The 25,513-nt window shown below is 47.1% G+C and overlaps 2 protein-coding genes across 3 annotated transcripts; one reads left to right on the forward strand and one right to left on the reverse strand.

Moving 5' to 3' along the window:
• Window positions 1-94: 94 nt before the first annotated feature.
• Window positions 95-11,551, reverse strand: NUP85 (nucleoporin 85). Of its 2 annotated transcripts, none has more exons than XM_064675880.1 (19): window positions 11,387-11,551; window positions 11,165-11,312; window positions 10,891-11,065; window positions 10,447-10,517; window positions 9,930-9,973; window positions 9,105-9,174; window positions 8,075-8,196; window positions 7,606-7,740; window positions 7,171-7,293; window positions 6,660-6,791; window positions 6,155-6,261; window positions 5,790-5,873; window positions 5,569-5,634; window positions 4,942-5,093; window positions 4,732-4,849; window positions 3,258-3,358; window positions 1,516-1,667; window positions 852-938; window positions 95-281 (listed from the first exon to the last, which is right to left on the reverse strand). In XM_064675880.1, exons 1-19 carry the CDS (start codon window positions 11,417-11,419, stop codon window positions 180-182), a joined length of 2,022 nt encoding a protein of 673 aa, XP_064531950.1. In that variant the 5' UTR covers window positions 11,420-11,551; the 3' UTR covers window positions 95-179. The 2 variants fall into 2 exon arrangements, with proteins under 2 accessions (XP_064531950.1, XP_064531949.1); XM_064675879.1 differs by having other exon boundaries at window positions 10,891-11,053; window positions 11,219-11,312; window positions 11,387-11,549.
• A 6,137-nt stretch (window positions 11,552-17,688) lies between these two features.
• On the forward strand, window positions 17,689-24,678 carry SUMO2 (small ubiquitin like modifier 2). Its single transcript, XM_064675893.1, has 4 exons — window positions 17,689-17,905; window positions 19,244-19,375; window positions 22,417-22,488; window positions 24,017-24,678. Exons 1-4 carry the CDS (start codon window positions 17,885-17,887, stop codon window positions 24,077-24,079), a joined length of 288 nt encoding a protein of 95 aa, XP_064531963.1. The 5' UTR covers window positions 17,689-17,884; the 3' UTR covers window positions 24,080-24,678.
• Window positions 24,679-25,513: the final 835 nt, after the last annotated feature.

Here is a 25,513-nt window from a genome sequence, read left to right on the forward strand (position 1 = left end):
AGCACCTGTTTTGATGCAGCTCCTTCATAAAAGTTAAAGATCATGTCCCTCTAAGTTCTGTTTATGGAAGACAAGAACAAATGATCAAGCAATCTGCAAAACAAGACATTTATTCTTAAAAAAAGTCAGTTTATGTACAGTGAGCCCCAGAGGAAAAGGAAGATCACATCCTGCCATCCTCAGGACCCCTCCACGGTGCCTTCTTTGACAATGACTCGTGCAAGATTCCGTGCCAGAGCAAGTCTCAGCATTTCCACTTTGGTGGTCTCAACATCATCCTCCTGGAAGAGAGCAGAGCTTGGGTCAGAGGACTGCACACAGTAACAACCTGGGAACAGTCTCTCTCTGGGTTTGGAAAGTAAGGATGCAGGTCATTAAGAGGGAGAGTCCTTGTGTATTTATTTACCTGTTACAGGGACTCCCACGAACAGCAAAAGCTACATTTCCTACTTTACAGCTCAACCCAGGACAGCTGTGCCAAGCCTTTTCATTCCCTGGCAGCTGCAGGGGTTTGCGTGTGCAGCAAATGGCTCCCTGTTCCCTGCCTGGAATGCTCAGAGCTGGAGCTGCTGGATGGCAGCACCTCAGCTTTTCACTGCCCATGTAATCTGCAATTATTTATCTTGGAAAAGCATCACAGTCTAATCCAAACCAGCAGAACATGAGGAGTGGGAGCTCTCCTGCACTGGGTTTGAGAATACTTCAAGCTCTCTGGATGATGCCCTGGAACACCCTGTGCCATCCTGTCCCTCTCTTCTGCCCTCATGTAGGAATATAAGTGTAGAGCTTTCCTGACACTCCCCACAGCCCCCCAGTTCATTATCCAGTTGTCCTCAAAACAAAATTCCTACCTGGAATTTCTGTTTATCCACGTTCCCTGCTGTCAGGTCTTCCAGGCATCGCATCAACTCATAAGTCTGTTCTGCTGAAAATATGATCTGTGGAAATGAAAGCATTTACTGAGAATGATCAAGTTTAAGGACATCACACAGTCTGAGAAAATGCAGTTTTGAGGAAGAGAATGCTTTCACACTCCCACAGATCCATTCTGACCCTTTCAGTCACAGGATCAAAGGATAATTTGGGCTGGATATGACTTTGGGAGATCTCTAGTGCCACCTCCTGCGTCAAGCAGGGTCAGCTACAAGGTCAGAGCAGCTGCTCTGGGTCTGTAATTGCTGAATTGTCCTTTTCTTGATGGATCTTAAAGCAAAAATTGGATTAGAAGAGGGAAGCACACTAGAACCATCTTCAAGCCAAATACCCAAAGGAGCTGGATGCAGTGTGTGCTTAAAATACCAGCACAGATCAATTCCACTGCTCTAAAAGCAGGGAACAGAGGTAAGAATTGGTTATCTCATCCTGGGTCCCCTGGTGGGACACACAGAACTGCCATGGACAGTTCCTGCACTGGAAATGCAAATCCTGGGGCAGGAAAGGGGTCACCACTTTGAGATCCCTTGTCAAGGAGGAAGCAGGGGTGGGGAGGGCTCTGGGTGTGAGCAGCCATCTCACCTCCTTTTGCTCCAGCAGCGGGAGCGCGTCCGTGAGCAGGGTCATCCAGAAGGAGCAGGGGGCGATGTGGGCCGTCATCAGCGTCAGCAGCAGCCGCGCCGCCTCCGGGAACCGCTTCTCCCCGTAGAGCCGGTGGAACTCCCGGTACTTCCCTGCACACCACGGGGGTTGGTGGAGGGGACAAAGGGTTGCTGGGCCTTCAGAGATGCCTTTGCAGAACCACCCCCAACTGAAATATTTTGAGCCCAAAGCAGGACAGGGGTGGTGAATGGGAATGTGGTGCATGGAGAAAGGTGACAACAGAGCCAGGGCACCAAAACCTGCTGCTGTGCTGGGTGAGGTTCAGGGTTTTCACCAGCCTGGTCAGTGGCTGCTGCTGCCTCGTGCTGAGTGTCTGCAGGGGAGCACTGCCCCAGTGGCTTAGAGAGCAGAGATAATGTTCTTTTGTATACCATAGAATATCAGGTCTGAAATGCTGCGTTGCCCTCCTAGTTGCTTAAATGGGAACTGGGATCTTTGTTAATAGGGAAAGGTCTGCTTTTGCTAAGATTTAGTGGGATCAATATCCAGCATGTGAGAAGTGGCTGAGGATGAAAGGGGGGTTCATTCTGCACCTTTGTTTGAAGCTACTACACTGTCAAGCTCTTGGAAGTTCATGATTCCTGTTCAGATTCACCTCTGACTAATGCTTGAGCTCAAGGCAGAGACATGGGAAAGCTGTCAAGCAAAGGTACACCTAATGCTTCTAGAATTCCAAAGAAAACAGGCAAAAGTATTTTCAGGTCTTTCAGGATTGTTTATAAAGAGCAGAAAGGGAAATAGTTTCTCTGGGGCTGACATGAGGGTCACTGGCTGATGTTGGGCATGCAGAGATGAGGGATTACCAATTTGCTAAGTCATGTTTACCTTCTAGGCCTAATTTAGGACAAGGTTTAAACGAAGGAAATTCAGTTGCAGTTTTGTAAGCTGGGACCAAGTGGGAACAGACCAAACTCAGGACAACCCTCCCTGTAATGCTGGTCAGGCAGAGGGGAGTCAATCCAATGCCAACAGCTATTCCAAATTCCTATTAGATTCTGGCCCCAGTAATTGGGCTTGTTAACTGCCACATCACCAGAGAAAGGGGCATTTTAGCTCCATTTCCTGTTTTGGTCCATGAATCAAAGGCCACAGAGCAGCTGCAGGCAGAGGGGCAGGTCAGCACAGCTGCTCTGTGCCAGGCAGGAGGAGGAAGCTGTGGTACGGGAGGGAAACGAGCTGGGGCTCCTCACTGTCACTTGGCACAGCAGCTGCAGTGGGAGGGCAGGGAGGGCTCTTGTTCCAGGAAGCTTGAGACTGCCACAGGGAACCCACATTGTGGAGATTCTGGAGAACTTAGTAAAATTATCACATTGCCAATGTAACTTAAAACAGTGGTTTACTCCCCCAAGGAACCCTCCTAAGGTATCCCAGGTAGCCTTTGTTAGTATTTCAGAGCCTCTCTAGGTAGTGATACAGCCTGGAAAATGACTAAGGAAGGGGAAGATAAGAGTGTCAGGATTTGGGGCTGTCCTGCTGAGAGAGCAGCAGTCAGTGCCATCCCCTGGTACAAGCTGCATCCCAAATCACATTTCCCATTTGCTTGCCCCTCATCACTAAACCAGGATGTAGCCAGATGGAGGAAAGGATAAATTCAAGTAATTCCATGGAGTTCACTACGTTCTAAATAACAGACCAGTATGAAAACTGTAGGCAGTTCTCACCAAGGAATGTCAGCCTGTCACTGAGCAGCATGGATGGTCCCAAATTGTCAATGAGGTCCAAGTCGGAGAAACACCCCCTTTCACAATAGTCCTTAAGGAATCTGGGGAGAAAGGAACACAGTGAAAGCTCAGAGGGGAGAACATCATCCACATCCATTCTGTATCTCCTAATCCCTTCCCAGAAAATTTGATTGTACTTGACTGAGTTCCATCTTAACCGACCTCCTGTGAGGGTTTCCAAAGTCATCAAAGACTCCATGGAAGCAGCCAATGAACTGGTGTAACGTACATTTAACAGACATCTCATTTATACTTCTGCATTTTGTGGAGCTGAGATCTGTTCTTTAAAAAGAGCAACTGAAGGAAGGCACTCAGGAAGCTGAGGCTGGTGGATGCATAAATAACACTCCCAGATCATAACAAAAGCTCTGTTTTTCTGCTGTGTGAAAAAGCTGATAAGCAGCAGGAACAAAAACAATGCTAAAAGCTTTTCATCTGTTTTGTCACAGCCTTCATTATGCTGCTTTTTGCAGAGCTGCTTCCTGTGACGGTTTCTTTTCTCCTTCTGTTGAAGGAAATGTAGCGATTCCCAATCCCTCAAAGGACAAATGAAAAAAAAAGCCCAAACCAAAGCTGAGACCAGCAATCTCTTACCACTCCCTTTTCCACTGCTGAAGACAGTGTTGCCTGCCCACCTACCCGGGGTGTCATTTCAAAATTATACTCTTATCAATGAAGAGATGGTACCTGCCTATTTCCAATTAGCAAAACCCACATGGCATGGGTTGCTGGAGATTAAAAAGCATAAAGAGAGTTGGCAGAGGTTTTGTCGAGGCCTGAGCCAAGTGCCAGCATCCTCCTCACTTTCACAACACCCTTCCCAGCCTGGCAAGGTCAGGAATTGTGACAAGCTCATGCAAAACCAGGGAAACAATAACACTTTTCTCCTTGCTGCAAATGTTGTAATTGTGGGGTGAGATTTTTAGCAGAAACGGTGGCTTAAGTGACTCCCACTGCCTTGTTTGGAGGTTGTGTGGGGAACTTGACTGGTTACAAATAATCTGCTCAACAAAGCACAGATGGGGATTATCCTCCACCCAAATCAGTCCCCCGGGTCACTGTCCAGCCCATCAAACAGCTCTATCAGAGCAAATGAAGGGCAGTGCAGAAGACAGAAATTACTGAAACAAATGTTTATCAAAGCAAGGTCTAAGAGGGTTGGATTCCTGGTTTATAAATAAGGATTGCTGTTTTGTCTCCAGCTGTCAGGAAGGAAAACGGTGTAGAGGACAAGCAGGGTACTGCAGAGGAGAGCACTGAGGACGTGTTCTAGTCCACAAGCAGGTGCCTGCCCTGAGGGAAAGCTCAGCCCCACTGCCAGCAGCAGCTTTCCCGGCCCTGGCAGAGTGGCTGCCTGCCCCGTCCCCCACCCCAGAGTAGCAGCAGCAGCCTGGGGGCTGCTGTCCCAGCTCACCGGTCCGAGATGAGCGTGGCAAACGCCGCGTCCTTGGCCCGGATGCTCCAGGACAGGGCCGAGCCCAGGCGGTTGTTCCGCAGGGCCTTCATGGCCATGATCTTGCAGATGCTGCGGACTGGGGAGGACACACGGCACAGGAGGGAAAGGATTAAGTTTCGGTTGTTTCACTTGTATCCCTGCAAAGAGTGAGACTGAAGATCCCCCCACCTTGCTCGTGCATCTGCCTCTGCTCACAGATCCGCAGCACCTTGAGGGCCTTCTGCTCCGTGTTGAGGGGGATGCGCTCGATGTGCAGCTCCAGGTACACCCGCCCGAACTGCGGGCAGTGGTCAAAGTAATCGACCCCCAGCTGCCACAGGCTGAGAGAGAGGCAAAATCAACCACCATTCCCATCACATAAACCTCCAATGAGCACGACAGTGAAGCCCCAAGGAGCATCCCAGTCTGCATTAATAACTGATAGCTCTGATTAATTTGTGTTCAGACCCAAAATGGCTTTTCCTTTCTGCCAAATGCCAGCTGCCTGTGATGTAACTTTGGAATGCCACAGCTTTGGAATACCTGCAGCTCTGAAGTGCTTCAGTGCAAGTCACTCTGCACAGTGGCAGGAGTGACTCTGCCCTGGTCATTACGTGTGATGGGCTCCCACAGACAGCTTTTGTCTTTCATTCAGGAGAGGAAATGTGCCAGTCTTGTATGATCCCTCAGGGATACCTCTGCTGAAATTCTAACAGTGACTTCTCTTTGCCTTTTTTACTTCGTGAACACGCAGTTATTTGGTTTGGCTGCCCTGGTGTTAGTCTATCCTATGAGTAATAAAACAGAAGTTGGAACCTGTGATGGGAGAAGAGTCCCGAGGCGTATTCCAGCAGGAGGAACTCACGCATGTTTGAACCAAAACTGGGGGAAAGAGAGAAAACAGACATTATTATTTGCATCTCAATGGAAAAACCTGCTGACATTACTTCACAAGTACTTTTACTTTCTGCAGCATGTTTTCTCAGGGGTTATCTTAATCAGCTTAATCCAAATCATCAATGCAAAGAAATACTTACTAGAGATTGTGAGACTGCAGAAGTTTGCAGTGGTCCAGCAGGTCAGTCAGGTGAGCCACAAACCACCAATTGCTGAGGACGATGCTGTGTTTGAAGCAAAGGAAAGAAAAAACTAAGCCTACCACTGCCACGGATTGTGTCAGGTTTTCCACAGGCATTTCTTACCAATACACAGCTCTGTTACAGTGCAATGTCTGGCTGCAATGTCCCAGACCTTATGGAATACTTTTAATTGCTGCCAACTTCACATATTTTTGCCAAATGCTTTGCAAGGATGATCAGGTGGGCTGTACCCATATCCCCCACCCCAAATAACACAGAAACAATACTGCAGAACTAGAGAATCAAAAGCCTTAAAACTCAACCTGCATTCCTTGATCACTTGATGCATCTCAAACTCAAAGGCTGCCATTAAAATCATGTCTAGAGGCTCAGGGCTGCTCTCTCCACCCAGGAACAGGTCCATACTAGACTGTGGAATGAGATGACAAGACGTGATAAATTCAGAAGTTGTGAGATGGTAAAAGTAAGATTTGTTTGGATGTAGCAGCCTGGTTTAACTTATTCTACGGGAAATAACAGGTCATAGAGACCAAACACATTAAGAAAAAAGATTTTTTTCCTTATTTTAGCATAAGAAAACTGGAAAACAATTGCAGGAACACAATCGGTGACATCAGATACTGAAAAGTGAGTCTTCAACAATTATTTGTCAACTTAATCAGTCTCCCAGTCCTCTTACAAACCCCAAGCAACACCTTACAGGAATGTCATTGCTGTAAGATTTCAACCCTCCCAAAGTCTTTCACTCAGTGCAGTAACCCTTGTGTGCATGAAACTGGAGGATATAAAGGTAATTCCATTTCCTACCTGTGCATAGAACCGCAGCTCCATCGGCTTCACAGTGGGATGGGAATACAGGAGCCGGGTAACCAGAAAGTGGTACCATGTGGTCATGAGCTCCTTCTTCTCCAGGATGGCATCCTCATCTCCCACCAGGATCTAATGGGATAAAACCACAGGAGTAATTCTGCAGATTCAGTGATGTACACAGACGCACTGTAACTCTCCAGGGGCATCACTCCTGCTTTGCAAAGGTGAGGATTTGATCAAAATTAAATAACAAAGATCCTTCTCAGAGCCCAGTTTCCTCATCAGCCTTATGGCCTTGGACAGGAGGAGAAATGGATCTGCCCAGGCTTGCAAAGTTTGTTGCAAACCAAGAACATAGGACATTAGACTGGCCTGAAATCTCCTGATTTAATGAACACATCATCCAGCATATTATTAAAGTTACTTATGGCTACACTGAGCTCCTGAAATCCACAAGGATGGATTCAATACCTGTCCACAGTTTCCTTCCTTCCCAGCCAAAACACACCTTGCAGATGGACTCCATGTGGGGATTGGAAGCGAAAGTCCCATCCTGTAGAAACCTCTGACATTCCTCGTGCCAGTGCTGCCATTTCAGCTCCAGCTCAGTCAGTGTCTGGGTGTTGCCAAGCTGAACAGAGGGTAAGAAACATGGAATAAGTGAAACAGCAACAGTCAAATCACGACGGGCACTTGGGCTGAACTCACAGTGGTTCTTGATAAAAAGCTAAACGTGGGCTGCCCGTGATCCTTCTATACTGGTTTGTCACCTAACAGGCTTTTACCTGAATTGTGGGGTCTTTGGGCATTCGAGAATACAAATATTGTTACTGTGAAGGAATAAGAGTGAGATGTTCTAATGGGGAATAATTTGTTACAGGGGACACATCAGAGGTGGCTCTTTTCCCAATGAACTGCGTGAAAAAATCCGCTTTGTACATACACTGGGCATGGGCATCTTCTTCATCAAGTCATCCAAGATTTTGTACATGTTCATGGAGGTGGGATTGGCAGTGACTTCCTTGGAGAGCAAGTGCCGTGCTTCGTCCATCCGGCCTTGGAGCACAAAGACATCCACCTGCAAAATCCACCCGCCCATGAGCACCCAGGAAGGGCATCAGAGGGGAATTCTAACCTGTGATTCAGGCAAGTGGAGTGGAGTTAAAATGCTTAAACTGCTAATGCAAATACACAGTGTAAGTCTTGAGCTCTAGGGGTCATGAAAGTGGGAGGCTCAGGATGGCAGTGAGGGGCAGGATGATCAGAATGGCTTCACCTTAAAACCTACACGGGCAGAGAGCAGCAGAGTCCCAGCTTCTGAGGTGCAGTCTAGTGTCAAGCAGGGAAGAGGAAGGAAAGCACACAGGCACGAATTCTCTTTGTTTAAGAATCCTGTAGGTGATGGCACTCACCACGTTCCAGAAGAGCTTGTGTTTGGAGGGGTTCTCACTGCTCAGAACTTCCCGGACCATGCTGTCCACATCACACACGTGGAGTCGCACCCAGTCCAGGAGGCGAAGCAGGAGGGGCCCAGCTGTGTGCAGACAAGGTTTCCCTCTTAGTTCCCACCTGTTTGTTCCCAAACTGCTCTCTCACAAACCTTAACAGTCAGACATCATTAGATGGGGTTCACTGGTTGGATTTCTACCTCCCACACTCAAGTTACAGAGCTCCCTAAGCAGCCAGGCTGTGGGAGCACCCGCTGCTGACAGGTTTCCCTGTGGCAAATTTTAGACAGAGCAGCAACGAGGTCCAGCAGAAAACCCAAACCAGTTACTTGAAGAAATAAAAGGTGAGTGACTCAGATCATAAATCCTGCAATGCCAAAAGCCAAATAGAATATTTCTGTTTATTTTAATGTCAGTTCATTACTATTAACTGAATATGAGGAAGTAATTTGGCATTAGGTGATTAACTTTTCTTCAGATTAAGTAATTTTTGAATCTCTTCTGAATTCTGGAACTGTACAAGTAGCATATTTGTTTGCATAATCTGATTTCCTTAAAAAAATTATTTACTACTTTAAATTGCTGGTGTAAACAAACTGACTTCAAAAATGGCATCCTAAAGTTAAAGGAGTTGTATCAGAGCTGTATCAATGTCAGCTGGTATTGACATATTTGATGCTAAAAGATGTGTTTATGCTTAGAAGTCAAATACATTGGCAGCAACATTTGATATGTCTTCTCTTCATAACCTATCTGATAAAAGAGACAATTTAAATCACAGTGTACCATGCAGGAGGGGGGAAAGTAGAGGGGAAACTGAATAGCTTGTCATAATTCAATATGAAGAAGGCAATTAACTGAGGCAGAAGGGGTATTAAAGGGTCTATTGCCACTCAACATATCTCTAAAACATATTAAACTATGACATTTTAAACAAATATATATGCAAACACAAAACCCTTCAGTCTTAACACCAGGATAGTTCCCTGCTCACCTGCAGCTGCTTCAACAAACAGTATCTCACAGAGGTTCCAGATCAGCTCCATCGCAGAGAGAATGGAAACCTGAGGAAAAGCAGGGCCAGGTTTCAGAGTTAGTAATTATTCCAGTTGGGTTTTGTTACCACACAAAGGCATCTGCTGTCCACAGCAATCAGTTAAACTCAGTTTGTACAGAAAGATGTCATATTGACATTTCAGAGATAGAAATTAAAGGCCGTGTCTTCTCCACACACATTCAGCTCAGAAAGTATTGATGCTGTTTGTGTTCTGAAATGCAGCAATAATCAGTCAGCAGTGGGCAATACCAACCAGTGCTATTGTCAGCCTTTGGCACTTCTAAGATTAATAATACACAGAAGGAAGAAAGGCCAAAGGAGAAACATCACTGCAGCTAACAGGACAAAACTGCTGTGAGCACTCTGCTCCTCCCAGAACACTCCTGTGCCGTCTGACAGCTCACAGTGGACACCCAGAGCTTGCTGTGAGGCTCAGATGCAGCTGGTTGGAATCTGAGTGTTGGAGAGGTGAAGGTTCAGACAGGCAAGTCTGAAACTTTTCTGGTCAGTCAGCTTTGAGATGACAAGAAAACACACCTATAACACTAAATATATAAGACATGGCAGTGAATTGAGGTGTTGGACATCTTTAGAAGTAGGGGAACTAACTATTTATTTCCTTTTATTCTTGGTCATGAACTGCATCTACTGTACTAAGATAGAGTTAAATCTAAAGTGCTTTATGTCACAGTGGTGGCCTGGGGAATTCACCAGCCAGAGATCCATGTTCAGCTGTGACTGTGTGACATGAATGCAGGTTACCTGGGTGCTGTACTGGCCTTGCAGGGCAGGGTCCCGAGTTGAAACTGAGGGAACAAGAAAAATCAAAGAGCAACACATTTACCTTTGACAGCCCCTTCTAGGCTCATAAATAAGACAATAATACCTGATTACTCATCAAGCACAGACCTAAATGAGCTTTGTAAACTTGTTTTATAAATCCTGTGCAAATCTGGGTATGGCTACAGGGCATGGATGAGTAACATTTCCCACTTTCTGGGGAAGCAAGCTATTAAACTGGATTCAGTTTCCCGTAAAACTGGAGCCAAAGATATGAAAAGGCTTAAAGTCCCCCAAATATCACCGTGGGGAAAAAAATAATCTCTGACCAGATTCACACACTAATTTGGAAATCTCTGGCATGAAATAGAGTCCTGAGAATTACTGAAACCTACCCATGCTATAGTACAGTAGTTGCAGTAACTTACCATTGAAATGCTACTTTTATCGTCACAACTAGTGTTTCCTTTTCTTGCAGCAGGAGAACAAACCAACTTACCAGCTGCCTGGTGCATGTCCTCCATGCAGGCTCTTATCACCGACCGGTAGTTTTTACTCACTTGAACCAACCTGCCAAGTGCAAAAAGGCTTTGGTTGGAGAGAGCTCTTGGAGTTTGTCTCATGTCTACTGCCCTTGCAAGTCTCTCTGGAGCAGCAGGGGCTCCCAGCAGTTGGGTGGCTCCAGCTGGAATCAGTGAGGCTGTGCCACACTATACACTGGCACGGATTTGTTCAGCGTGGTTATTGGAAGGATCGGAGACTTGTTTTGTAACATCACCCCAAAACGATCATTGTTTCTGTCCCGCTGCTGATTACAGAGGTGGTCAAAGCAGCCTGGCCAGTGGCACATCCCTCTCTGGGGGTGTTTATCAGTCCACGGCGCTGGCCCGGCTGGGGAAGGGGCAGAGGTGCCCCCCACGCTCCCGCGCCCCAAAACACTCACTGTGCCTTCCGCGACTTCCCCGCCAGCTCCTCCTCGCTGCGCTGCAGCCCCATGAAGATCCCGTGCGACTCATTGAAGAGTTTCCGCAGGGTCTGGATGTAGATGTCCTGATCCCTGCGCACCACGAACACGCGGGACGAGCCGGGCGCTCCCTCCCCGGCGTCTGCAACAGAGCCCGTCAGCGCCAGGGACTGGGACCGAGATCGGGACCGGGACCGGGACCGGGATGGGGATCGGGACCGGGATGGGGATCGGGATCGGGACTAGGATGGGGATCGGGACCGGGATGGGGATCGGGACGGGGATGGGGATCGGGACCGGGACCCACCTGCGCGGCCGAAGCGTGTCTCGCACACGAGCACCTCGGCGGGGCCCCAGGCGAAGCAGAGCTGCCGGGCCGACGGGTCCGCGCCCGGCACCACCTGTGTGGGGACAGCGGCCCGTCAGCGGCGGCCCCGGCCCCGCACCCGCCCCGCCCGCCCCGCCCGTCCCGCACCACGAGCGGCGGCTCCGTGTCCGGCTCCTCCATGGCCGCTCCCGCTCCCGCCGAGGCCCCGCAGGCCCCTCCGGGCTGCCCGCAACGCCGCCTGCCCGCCCCGAGCCCCGCGAACCGGCCCCGAGCCCGGCCCCGGCCCCGCCGCCGCCGCCCCGGCGGAGCCGCCGCCCGGGGAACGGGAGGGAGCGGGAACCGCCGGCGGGTCGGGGCAGGCGCCGCCGCTCGCCCCGGAAGCACCGCCCGCTGCCGAGGCCCCGCCGGGGCGGGACGGGCCCCGCTCCGCCCCGATCCCGATCCTGATCCCGCCAGAGCCGCGTCCCCGGGACGGGCTGGGGCTGCCCCGGGGGCTCTGAGCCTCCGCGTGGCGAGCGGGGGAACGGGGTGCGTGGATGGACGGATGGATGGATGGAGGGAGGGAGGGATGGAGGCCGCCCCATATTGCTCTACCTCATTTTCCTGTCAGGAGGGATTCAGTGCGCTGTGGGTGTGGTGCTGGCCTTGGGCGTGGGGGTCAAAGAATCGCAGGATGGGTCAGGATGGAAGGGGCATCTGGTCAGTGGAGTCATCTGGTCCCACTCCCTGCTCCAACAGGGTCATCCCAGAGCACGTGGCACAGGATCGCACCCAGACGGTTCTGGAATATCTCCAGTGACAGTTCTGGGAGACTCCACACCCTCTCTGGACAATCTGTCCCAGTGCTTGGTCACTGCACGGCATTGTCTTTGTGCTCGCTTCATTGACTACTCTGTAATAACCAGTTTCTCGTTTCTTTATGCACACAAAAAACACGTGCAGGTACATGAGCCTACAGGATGTTGAAGGTGACGCTCTCTGGAGCTCTCAGGTGACCTCATTGATAAAGCTGCCTAATCAAATTAAGTGCCCTGTGACTTCAGTGAGTTGCCGGTGGGCTGGGGAAGGACTCATAATGGAGCAGGATCACAGCAGGAAGAACTCCCTGCTGTGCCTTATTCAATTACTCACGGTCCGGGTGAAGGTCGCTACCCCCTGGGCAGAGGTGCCTGCTGGAAGCTGCCTCATCACCTTTCTGCTGATGCTGGGAGCTCACATGCCACTTAAATATCCCTTGATACCTTGGTGTGATAAAACACTAACTACACCCTGCTCCTCCTTCCCACCTCTGTGTACTCCTCACTTTTTGCCTGTGCCTCCCAATAACCAAGTTGTTCAGTGATACACTTTTTAAGACAAATATTAGCAGTGCTGTCTTGCTGACCTCACAGCTGGAACCAGTCCCTCTCAGGCTGGTGCTTTTCAGAGACGCTCACTTAAAAATTAATTTTTCAAGATAGCGTAAATCATCCGCTGTCCTTATATGACAAATGCTGCAACACTCCACGGCTAAATTGCCCTTTTTTACTTATCAGCTGCTGCATCCATCATTTCCAATAAAAATAAAGCCAGCAGTTATCTCTGGCAAGAGCATGTTGTGTCACCAGTCGTGCTGAGAAAAGGAAGTGGTGTCTGCTCAGGTCAGCAGGAACGGCTTGTTGCAGGGTAGGAGAACTTAAATGCTCAGAAAGCTGCTTGAGAAACTGACTCATCAGTTTTAAATCTCTCACCTTTTATTGTGGGTGAGGGTCCTGTTTTTTGTTATTGGGGATGTGCATGTATTCAAATCTCTGTTGTACGAAGTCAAATTCAGCTCTTGTCTTACAAAATGGTGCTGCAGACTTCTGAGGATGTCAGTGGGGATTGCCTAGATCTAAAATGGCTCCAGATACAAATGAAAACTGGATGAAAACCCAGCAGTAAGAGGCCTCCTGCCTTCATTCCTCAAGGGTAAGGTTCTGCTTCTACAACTGCATCAGTTTCTTGTGACTGGCAGAATATAGATAGAATATACACTGTGTAGGGAACAGGGCCCTGCCTGCAGCCCAAAGGCAGGTGACCAACCTTTACCATCTGTATTGCAAGGCCTGATGACCCCAGAGAGTGCCCATCCCTCACTGGTCTTTTTTTCTCTTCCTCAGCATGGAGAGAGAAGTGTTGGTGGCTGAGGTGGTGGATCTAGGAGTGGGGCAGCGTCCTCTTCTGCTCCAGCATCCATCTGTGTAAAGAGACACTGAAAGGTGGAACCCTCTGATCCTCTCCTGCTTGTCTCTTGGCACGTGCAGTCCACTTTGCTCACTCACTAAAAGCCTCAGGGGCTTTTTCTATCTGCAGCATCTGGTGTTCTTAAATTCATGAGGAAGGTGGCTGGTTCCTGGGGAGGTCATCTTGGGAAAGGTGAGTTTTAGTATGACATCCTGACATTTCTTAGTCCTCTTTTGAACACTGGCTGGAGCTCTGCACGGATCTAGAAGGGAAACATTCCTGCTCATGTCTCAAAAAGGCTTCTGTGCCTGTCCAGTCCATATAATTAAGCAGAATTGGGAATGACTGTGTCACCATGGAACTTCACATTGCTCAAAAAGGGTTTGGGTCCAGCAAGGAAGGCAAAGGCAAAGAGAAACTGCATTGCTGTCTTACAGCCAGGAGAAAAAGAAAAAACCAAAAAAAAAGGTCTGATGAGGATAGGAGTTAGAAGTTGTGAAACAGGAGGATTGGAAGCTATTTGGGGAACAGGGAGAATGATCAGCATTGTGAATGGGGAAGGCACAGCACAGGCAGGGCCTCAGGCAAAAGGTAATTTCTATTCCCAGGGCTAAGCTAGAATTAATGAAGAGCAAAGCCTGAGTAAAGCACTCAGACCTGCAGGGTCGGGGCTGAGCTCGATGCACTCGTTTATGCCTCCAAATTACTGTTTGCTTTCTGTCCTTGCCCTGGCCTCAGTGCAAAGTAACACACAGTTCTGGAGGGGCTGGAGTTGCTTTCGAAGGTTTATGCTTGCTGATGGGCAGGAGCACACACCTTCTGCCTGTAGCTGCCTTAATGTCTTAAAAATCTTAACGATTTAAAATCTCAGTGTGAAAGGAATGTATGTGGAATGCCTGTATTCCCTACCCTCTTCACTAGAGGCTGGTGAATTAAGCCAAAGAGCTCTGCAAGATACACCATATTCCTTCCTTATAAAACTGCTGTACAAGAATTAAACAAAGCATGGAAATATTTTAAGACACAACACGTGGACTTTCTCCCCCCCCCCCCCCCCCCCAGAGTTGGAATTGTCTCAGGAATTCTCACTGGGATGCTTCCCTATTCACTTCCCTTCAGCTCCGTGCATTGAAGAGGAGGAGCTGAGAGGGACAAAAAGCTTTGCTTTGCTCCCCTCTGCTGCAGCCGGGTCCCTGCAGGACTGGCCTTTGTAGTTCCCAGTGTGGCTTCTCCCCCGCCGCTGGCTCCGAGTGCTGCCGGCTGGCCAGTCCCTTTGCAGGTTTTAGCACTGCCTATTGTCGGCTCCACCGAGCCTCTAGTTTCTCAGAGTTTCCTCTGTTGCTATGTAAAAATAAAAGCCACACAGAGATGAGGTTTGTAGAAACCTGCTCTGTGATTTGGGATCTGTGTAATTGGTGGTGAGGCCGATGCTGGTACAGCTGAAACAGTTTGCAGCCTTTTTGAGCACATCTAACTCCTGCAGTGGCAGTGCAATCCCATATGTTCTCATAAAATCTAGAGTATTTTCCTGTCTTTTTTAGCACATTTGTTCTATTTGTGATGCTGCCTTAATGTGTGTCTCGCTTGAAGCCATTCCTGCCTTCAGGTCTTTCATGCCTTGCTCAGGCCTTGGCCAGTTTCATCCCACATCCCAAAGATGCACAGGGATCTTCAAGGAGGGAGGGGGAAGAAATGACAAGAGCAAAATAAAACAGGATGGTCATGCAACATCAGCCTTGTGATGCCTTTCCTCACATTTCTCTGAGATGTTGCATCATTTCTAAAAATAGAACTTAAGGTCCATTGGGAATTGGCACTTGTCCTTTGTTCTCTGAACTACCCCGTGGGTTTGGAGTCTCCCTTAAAAACCCATGGATGAGGTAGAAGAATAGAGTGGGGATTAAGGTGCTTTATTTCCTTGTCATGTATCTCTGCTGCTTAGTGATGATGATGGACTTTAGAAGGTCCAAAGGGCTTGCCCATTGCTCTTCAGAGCTCAAATAAAAGGAGACTGATCAACCATCAGACGTGAGGGGATTTGGACTGAAGCACATTGTCTTCTCTAGCCACAGGTGCTTCTCAAATCCCTGTAACTGAAATAAATAGAAAAATAATAGCATGAGTAATTAAAATCAGAGAAAACAGGCAGGATCAAGTGATTGGAACAGTCTTTTGATGATAAATCAAGGAAAATGACACAGGTAGGAGTGGAAGCACAGCTCAAAGGAGTGTCTATTTGAGTTGCAGTCGCAGTTTGAAACAGCATCTGTTGCCTTCTTGGGTCAGACTGAGCGCATCCAGTGCCTGGGAATTTTCCAGAACTGACTCAAGAAGACTCTTCAGAAGGAGTAAAATACCAAAACTGAAAGGTTCTATGAAATTTTAGATTAAATTTGATCTTTCAGAGTACCAAAGCAGAGGGAAAGTTTTACAATATATGGGAGCCTGGACTACAAGGAGATGGTAAAAGGCTTCACAGCAGTATTTTGTGGAAGTTCAGCTGCCTGCTTGCCTCAGGTAGGGCTGTCCCTGTGTTATTTTCTCAACTGTGGACTCGGATAAAGGTTTGGCTTTGACTTCCTCTGCTCAGTGGGTGTTACTGTTCTTCAATTTCCAGAAAAAAACAATCCCTGTGTCTGCGCTCGGAAGGAGCTGGAATGTGAAGTAACACAGGCAGAGGAGGGGAATCAGAGCTGACAGTGAAAAGGGGGCCTGGCAGCCTGGGCTCTGCCTGTAAACAGAGTTTTTCTTCACTCGATATTTCACTATTTCAGTAGTTTATTATGGACAAGGAACATCTCCAAAATGGTGGAAGAAGTTTTGTCATGCTGGAAGCAGAGGGTGTGTGTGACCACATGGCCACCTCTGTGCCATGACCTGGAGTGTGTTCCCACATCGAGCAGCACCAGTGTGGAACAATGCCCACCTGGGAAATCCATCCCTGAGGTGTTGACAAGGGGCATTTTTGGGGTGTTTCTTTTCCATTTATGTGATGTAGAGAAACAGTTGAACAAATGATTGTGGTGGGTGTAATGCTGAAGAAAAAAGGCACCAAAACCATTTTGTGGGAACCTATGAAATCCCTGGAGTTACTGAGAATTTCCTCTTCCCTTCCACTGGAATGAACTTGAAGAAATCACATCATTGGTGGTATATCCTGTGATTTATATAGTGTAATTTATGTAGTGTAATTGCTGGAGTGCTGCATCATGCCTTCAGCTTGCTGAAGAACACACATAAACCTTGACTGAATTTAGTTCAATTGAAGGTGCATTTTTGGGATGTGGCAGGGGCTCTGTTCCCTTAGCAGACACTGCACCTCTCCCTCACCGGGGCAGCCCAGGGGGTTTGGAGGGGACCGTGTAGGTACCAGACCCCGGAGCCTCCATCAGTGTCATCCATAACACAGCAAAGACATGAGCAGGGGGGGAAGATTTGAGGAGGCCCAGGACGAGGCTGAGATGAGAGGGATCACAGAATCAATTGGGTTGGAAAAGACCTCTGAGATCATCAAGTCCAACCTGTGATCCAGCACCATGTCAACCAGAGCAAGGCCCTGAGTGCCATGTCCAGCCTTTCCTTGAACACCTCCAGGGACGGGGACTCCACCACCCCTCTGGCAGCCCGTTCAGTGGGGCTGGGGATGGTCACGGGAAGGTGCGTGTGGGGAGAACGCTGTGTGGGGCACTGAGGGGGCTTTGAGGGGGCACTGGCGAGTGGCTGGGCAGCTTTGAGATTTAAAATATGAGGAGGCCCAAGATGAGGGCGAGACAAGAAGGATCCTCAGAGGAAGGTGTGTGTGTGTGTGTGGGGAGAGCGGCATGAGGTGCTGAGGGGGCACTGAGGGGGCACTGATAGGGTTGTGGCAAGTCGGTTTTGGGGAGACTTAATATTTGAGGAGGTCATACACGAGGGGGATCGCCAGGGGAAGGAGTGTTAGGGAAGGGCGCGAGGCACTCAGGGGGCCGTGAGGGCGGCCCGGCGGCCATTTTGCGGAGGACAATGCCCGCCGCGCGGGGCGGGGCGGGGGCGCGCGCACGCAGCGCGCGGGCAGCGCGGGCCCGGGGGCGCGCGCGCGCCCCTCCCCTCCCGCCGCCGCCGCGTTATGTAACGGCCGCGGGGCGCGCGCGCGCTCCCTTCCCCCTCCCTTCCCCTCCTCCCTCCTGCCCCCCCTCCCCCCGCCCGGGCCTGGCCCCGCCCCCTCCCCGCGCGCCGGGGCCCAATGGGCGGCGGGGACGCGCTCGGGAAGGGGGGGGGAGAGCGCGGCGGGGACGCGCACGCACGGGGGCAAGGCGCGGTCCCGCGGCTGTGCGTGCGCGCTCCCGGCCCCCCCCGCCTTCCCCTCTCTCTGTCCCTCTCTCTCCCTCTCTCCGCCGCGCTCGGCCGGCTCTGCCCCCCCTTTGTGCGCGCACCGAGCCGCCCCCGCATCGCCGACTCGCCATGGCCGACGAGAAGCCCAAGGTGAGGCCGGCGCGCTCCGCCGCTCCCGCCGCCGCGCTCGGCCCCTCAGGCGGCGGCCCCGGCCCGCGGCCCCCGCGCCGCCTTTGCGCGCCATTTTCCTGCGCGGGCTGGGGGGGGCCGCGGCCGCGGCTCCCGGGGCGGGCGGGGGATCCCCGGGGAGGGGGGGGCGAGCCCGGGCCGCCTTCCCGCCCTCCGCGGGGAGAGAGGCAGGTCTGGAGGCGGTTGTTGCTGCCTTCCTCCTCCTCCTCCTCCTCCTCCTGCTGCCGCCGCTCGGCCGCAGCATCCCCGTGGCCGCCCCGGCCGCCGCTGCCCACACGGTCTCCGCTCGGCTCCGGCCCCTTTGTGCTGCCTCCAGCCCCGCTTCGGGCCGGGGGGGCGCGGGGGCCCCGCTCCCCACCGCGGGAATTAACAGGGACACGGACGAGGGGTTGGATAGTTTGGGGGGGTTTTTTCCTCTCCTTTTTTTTTTTTTTTAATGTATCTTTTTCTCCCCCAACAATTTTTAACCCGAGTTCGAAGTGGCGGAGGGCGCGGAGCGGACACATGGCGGGACCCGGCGCGCAGGGAAGAGGGAAAACAAAGCTGGGCTGTGGGATGTGGGTGCCGGGTACCCCCCGAGCAGGACGGGCTGGATCCCCTTCCCTGCCCCCAGAACACGAGGGACCCGGCTGGAAGTCGCTCCTCCGCAGTTTTCCCCTCCCAAAGGGAGCGGGAGGGTCGGGCTGCGTGTTAGGGGGGGTTTCTCAAACCTCTTCTGAAGGGGAGGCTTTGGGTCGCTTCAGGTTTTGTCACCTTTTCAAACACAGCCCTTTAAAGTATCTTGAAAGTTTTCTTCAGAAGTACCTCAACCGGTAGGAAAAAGTTTGAGATACTGCGAGAAAGAGCCTTGCTGGTGGTTGGGATCACAGTTATAACACAGAACGAAGTTATAACAGATCGTTGTTATAACACAGATAACTTCATCCCTTTCATTGGCAACACTGTTGCATATTATCGTGCCCTTCATAGAAATAACTATTTTTTTTTTTTAAATCTGTTAAACGACTGGCCTAGTAACTCTTCATTGCTACTTTGCCAGTCTCCAGAATGACAGCTAATATTAGTAGGATTTCGGGTTGTGTTTTTTTTTTGTACGTGGCTTTTTTCTTTAAATTTTCAAATAAAAACTCCTGACCTTTATTTTCTATTCAAGGTTTCAAGTCAGTAAACAGCTATAGTATCTTTATTTCCTCCTTTTCTAATGACCTGTTGCACTTTGGTAAAATGTTAACTTCTCGTTTCATACCTTTTAAAAAAAGTGTTGGTTATTTTTTTTTTTTCCTTTTATTTCCTCCACAGGAAGGAGTGAAGACTGAAAACAATGACCACATTAATCTGAAGGTGGCAGGGCAAGATGGGTCTGTGGTGCAGTTTAAGATTAAGAGGCACACACCACTTAGTAAACTAATGAAAGCCTATTGTGAACGACAGGTATGATCTCAGGAGAACCGGTGTCTGGGGGACAGTGATCCCCACAGGGATAGGTGAAGACACTTGCAGTCTTAAAACTATGTAAATATGCAAAATGGTAGAGATTTAACAGAAACTAATTGTGTTGTGGAAAGTGTATTGTCCTGAGGGTCTGTTAACAGGGGGGACTGAGAGGGTTGTGACAGGAAATGGGTGAAATAAAGATGGGTTGTTATCTGTGAAATCTGCATTTATAGGTGGAGGCTGTTGGGAGGCAACTGCTGCTCTATTGCTCAGAAATATCAGCGTGGAAAGGGTGGGTTTGATATGAACTCAGGAGAGAGGGTTGAGTGATAATCAGGGATTTTTATAGCTCTGAGTAACTTCTTGGTCTGGTCACTGGCTTGTGATTTATTATCTTAGTATTACTGTATTGACAGGAGAGGATATCTAGTTTGAGAAGGAGCTTCTCCATTTAATGATGACCTTGGTTTTTCTCTTGTGGCTTAGTTGACAAATTAATCCTCTGAGGGACAAAACCCATGTATTTTGTTGGTGTGGTGGCAGCTGCAGGCAGCTATTACAAGTTTTAAAAACACCTGTTTGAGTATTGCTATGGAACATTTCCTTCTGAAGCTTTTGATAAGGGAAATTTTTGTCTCTGCTCTCCATGATTTTTTTTTTTAATGACTGTCTACCTTTAAAAAGTTCCAGCTCTACAAAAGCGTTCAGAATTTGGAAATTTATTAAAAAAAAAAACAAAACCAGAAATATTCAATTATACTATTGAATACAAGTGAAGTCAGAATAAAGTATTTAATCACCAAGAAAAACAAACTGCAGTTCACCTACAGAGTGGTAAAACCTCTTTGGCTTACCCTGTGCCACAATAGGATATGAATAAAGAGAAAAATCAGCTCTTACTGAACATGTGAATATGTTCTTGTGTGAGTGTTCTGGGGATAAATTAGTGAATGCTCGAACCTGTGAGCTTGTTTTTCCTACCTCAGTCATACAGAATCTTGTTATGTTTTGCAAATCACTGTGTGTTGCTTTTTCCAGTCATAAAGTCCAGTTGTATCTGTCTTTTTGGGAGTTTGAGGAGTGGCTATTTGTCTGTCCTGGGAAATGAGAAGTAACCATTCATACTTCAGTTACTTTGAAACAAGCAAAAGTAAGATTCTAGAACTTCTCACCAAAATGTCTACTCTGCTTAGAAAAAGAAAAACCAAACACCCAAAAATAAAACTAGCAAAAAACCCCCAGGTGTCAATTGGAGGAAAATATTAGTAAATCTTGAGAGTGGGAGAGATTTGTTCTGATTTCAGTTTTAAGCTGGTAGCTATCCAAAGAATACTTCTGTGGAGATGGAGTTGCCTTTACATTTTATTTCTTAGGTGCCTCTCAAACTTTGTTTAAAAGCATTTGTTCTGCACGTCTCTAAAAGTTAGATTTTGTTCATGTATTTATTTGCCTAACTAGGTACACTCAAGCTTAAAATCCTTCAGCTGTGGACTTCAGATTTCACTTTGGAGAGGTGGTACAATAGAGGATTTGGCAGCTTTAAAGAATGAAAATCATTTAGTGTGTGTAGTAGACCTAAAATGGAAGTAACTAAAACCTTGAATGATCTGTTTAGAAGATGAAGGCTAGTTGTGATTATTTTAAGTGGTGAAAAAATCATCCATGGAACATAAACTCAATGTTTTGTGGACACTAATCCCACCAAAGTAGAACTTTTCAGTGTGTTTCAGCTGACATTTATTTAGCATGTAAAGCTGTCAGGAACCTGCAATAAACATCACTTTGGGAATAGGAAATACGTATTTTAAGTACCATAATGTCAAAGAGAAGGGCTCCAACCAAATATTGCTGTGCAGAAATGTGTTGCTGCCATGACTGAGCCACACAGTTTTCTTAGACCAGAGGATGCTCTGAGTGAACACTGCAGAGTCTCAGTCCTGCTAGAGGAGGCATTTTGCTGTGAAGTATTAAGTTAATGAAAAAGTTTACTTGTATTTATTAAAATATGTTTCCCTGACAAATCTACTCCTCAAAAATAATTACTACATTGTTTTCCTTTGTGTGTTACATCCGCTCTTGCAAAGCTAAGTGAAGGCTTCTGTTCTAACTGAGAGATGCCAAAGCACGACCCTGCAATCCACTGGATTGGTTTCAAAACCCAACGAGGCTTCTTGGATATTTAGATACTCCAGAGGGAATAGACAGAACTGGGAAGGAAGTAGAGACCAAGGCTCTGGTTGTATCCCCAAATGTCATTCACCTTCTGCAGAATGTGGTGTTCTCTAAAATACCTTTGAAAACTCACTATTGATTTTTTAGCTGATATTATCAGTAAAAGGAGTTGTTGCTCCCAAGTTATGTTTTTCAATCTGTTGGCTCAGGTGAGAATGAGAAGTATTACAGGGATGGAAGAGGTCAGCAAAATGAGTGTCGTGTGGTAGAAATGCTTATTCAAAATACTACTGGCAGTAGAAGGTTCCTTTATTTTATTTGGAAGTTCCATCTCTGCATGGAAAAACATTTGATTTCTTGATAATAGGAATTCGACATAAAAAGCTCCCATTTCTTACTCTTTGCTGCTGAAGATTAATATTATTGTTTCATTTCTGGGAAAAATATTTTAGAATACCTTTTGTTTTTGGAGAAGATCAAAAAGGAGTATTGAATATCACTGTTTGGCATTTGTTACCTGGAGTGTCGCATCTGTTTTGTCAGTGAATTATTCAAAAGCACAATAAACCTCCTGGCCTCTGGAGTGTACCAGGAATGGCTTTATTTTAACTCTCAGTCAGTGGGGGCACTGTTGCTTCTCTGGGTTGCTGGACACAATGCAATGTTTAATACAAAACAGATTGCAGGGATTTGGAGTGAAATGCCTAAAAGTCAGGGCATGAGGGGAGTACAAAAACTCTGTCCTGCATTATGGTGGCTTTGAATGATTGTGTATTCACTGCAATTCAGTGACAAGTTCAAGAGCAAACCAGTGAGTACTTTTACACCAGACTTAACATCCCTTTGTGTTGCTTCTCTTTGTCCAGGGGTTGTCAATGAGGCAAATCAGATTCCGGTTCGATGGGCAGCCAATTAACGAAACAGACACACCTGCACAGGTAAACAGCAACAGCAAGGCTGAAGAACTGCAAAAAAACCTGCAAGTTTGCTGCAGGACTTGATGCTTCTGTTTCCTATAAAATACTTGTGTAAATGTATTTGTTAGTGATAGAACTGGATATTTTTTTTTACCATTGTTTTGGTGTAACTAGTTTAGAATTATTAGAAGTGCAATCCAGGACTTTATCTAGTGTTTTGAGTAATAAGTCTCTATCACTGTAATAAGAAAATTAAGTGCAGTGTGCAGATGGTGGGTCCTGTAAAACTGTCACTTTATTGAGTCATGGCTCTGAGGTAAGGATGGTAGGTTAAGAATTGAGTTTTTCTTGAAGCCATGGCTGTATCTTTTACATAAAAGCTTGCCAGGATGTTATCAGAGATCCCATTTGCAAGCTTGCAAAATACAATATATAATACAAACGTAATTTTCTGTTGTTTGTAGTTTGAAGCTGTTTCAGCAGCATAAAATTATGGAGAAGTTTGGGTTGTCTCTAAGTGGCTGAACAGGGGACATTCCAAGAACAGAATAGTTCACTGTGATTCTTGAGTATTTTTCTGTACTTCTCCACGTAGCTGTGTTTAACCAGCCTGTCCAAGTGATACAGTTTTATCTGCTGTTCAGAACCACTTGTTATGAAATAAGAGACTCTTGTTTTTAGGTCTAACTTTTCTAAGCTGTTGCTTCAAAGAATGTGCCTCTTATGGCCACAGTCTATGCAACTTTTTAACTTGGAATACTGATAATTGAGGCAACAGAGTGCTTTTCTCTCCATCCATGTTTTGCTGAAGCTCGGTATCAGTCTATATATAGCTGTGGTAAATGCCTTAGACCAGTTTGATTTCCTGAACAGCAGTTGAGACTTTTTAGAAATAAAACTTGCATTAGTTATAGCAACTCCTTCAGTCTTGGTAGAGATTTTGTCAGTAGGGGACATAAATATCCCAGGAATATTAACTGTAAAAAATTTACAGTAAGAAAAGAGAATTCTAAAAATGAAGTATTGCTGTTCCTCACTGGCTGCTTGTCACATGGCTACATGTAAAGAGTTTTCAATTTTTTTTGTACTTGCTGATCCTTGGTTTTACTGCCTGGCTGGGAAGAGGCCTTAATTCCAGTCTGCTTCTTCAGTGCTGTAGCCATTTACACGTTTGAACAGCAGCAGCCAAGTGGAATTGTGGCAGTGTTCTAAGGTAAACTGAGGGAGGAAACAGGAGAACAAAGATGCAGTGGCAAAGCAGGCAACAGAAGTAAAATATTGTGAATCTCTTCCCTAGGAGTCATGCAATGCACTGTGAAGTTAACACTGGAATTCATTCCAGGACAACAGTTACAAGCTGGCATTTTCTTTCCATGCAGTTTCTTTGCTTTTGAGTTAGGGAGGTTAAATGTACTAAGGGGTGATGGTGGAGGGGAGTGGGGCTGGTCTGGTTAAAAAGTAAACACAAAGATAGGAACTGCAAGAACAACCCAGCCTGTGGCAGGGATCTGAGAAGAGTTGAAAGCCTTTTTTCTCTTTTCTGCTCTAGTTGGAAATGGAGGATGAAGATACAATTGATGTGTTCCAGCAGCAAACAGGAGGAGTTTACTAAAACAAAAACACAAAAAAGAACCTGCTACTTTCCTCTCCAGAACTGTGCTCCCGCAGGCAACACTTCACAATTAGAAAAATGAGACTTGGTTCAGCCACATCCTGACTACTGCAGTATAGTTTTCTCTCTTCTCTCTGATTTTTTTCCTATTCCTTCTATTGTACATAAAGTAACTGGTGACGTGCACAGACATAATGCATATTTTTTTTAACTAAATGGCCAATGGTATGTTTTGATCAACATTTAATGGAGATGGGGTGGGAAAACAAACTGGTTCTGTGAAAATGCCCCTCTCTCCGTTAGTGGCATGCTCCTTCTACTTTTATCTTTATATTCCAGTAAGTTATTTTGCTCTCACTGTTTAAAAACAAAAACCTTGCATACCTTGTTTGATTGGATAATTTCAATGTTTTTCTTTATCATTGTAAAACCAAGGGCAATTTTATAACTTTTTTGTACGTAGCTGTTACATGTAGAGCAATCTCTGTCTAAGTAGGGGTAAATTACTCTTTAAAAAAAAAAAAGGAAAAAAAATTCTAGATAGTTTTCCCTTCAAGTAAAGCGTCTTGTTGTTTAAATAAACTTCTTGTTTAAAATAACCAGTTTTCTTTCTTTTTCTGTGGAGTACTACTACTCAGCACCTGTATTTCTCTCTCTGCAGCACTTTATGCTTCTCAAATCTCAGCTTTCTCTGTGGTAAGTAAACATAATCCTCCTAGTGTAGTCAGAAGATTGTTGGAAAATCAAAGGCTGCCTTGAGACCTGTCAGTCAGCAGTTGAACTGGAAATAGAAGTCAGTTTTACTTTGATTTCTTTCTTTTGTGAATGTTCTGCTAAGCCAAAATTGTTTGATTAGGCAAACTGAAAAATACTGAACTACTTAGTAATGCCTTGGATTGAGCTCTTTTTGTTATTCTTTATTAGAAGCATCAATATTGTTGTTGCAGTAGTTTACTTAAGACTCTGTATTTGAATGCTTTTTGATGTAAACATTGAGTTAAAAAGAGCAAATAATTTCGTTAACCATTCAGTTTACCATGGTATCAAATGGGAGATGCTTGGAAATGTAAAGCAAAAATAAAAAATTGAGTTCTCTTTTTGGCTGTATTTAGCTGTGGTGGTGGAGATTCCAAGCTCTGCTTTACCCCATTGTGCTGTTCCTGCTTGGAAGGGGGAAAGGCTGGAAGTACTGAAGGGAGCTAGTGATGGTGATGTTTTTCACGAGTCTTTTCCACAAAGTTCTTCTTGGGGAACTTCTTGGGGGAGTTTAGAGGTTGCAGTGAAATCCATGGATGTTCATGAGAGATTATGTACCTGTCAACCCCACAGGCCCACAGCAGTCCCTGATGTCCTAGGAATGTTCCACTATTTTGTAGTGTTTGCAGTAAGCTAATGCTCTTTTAGATATTAATTTGTTACAAGAGGTCACTTTTT

Source organism: Pseudopipra pipra, chromosome 19, assembly GCF_036250125.1.
Source record: "Pseudopipra pipra isolate bDixPip1 chromosome 19, bDixPip1.hap1, whole genome shotgun sequence".
NCBI classification, from domain to species: Eukaryota; Metazoa; Chordata; class Aves; order Passeriformes; family Pipridae; genus Pseudopipra; species Pseudopipra pipra.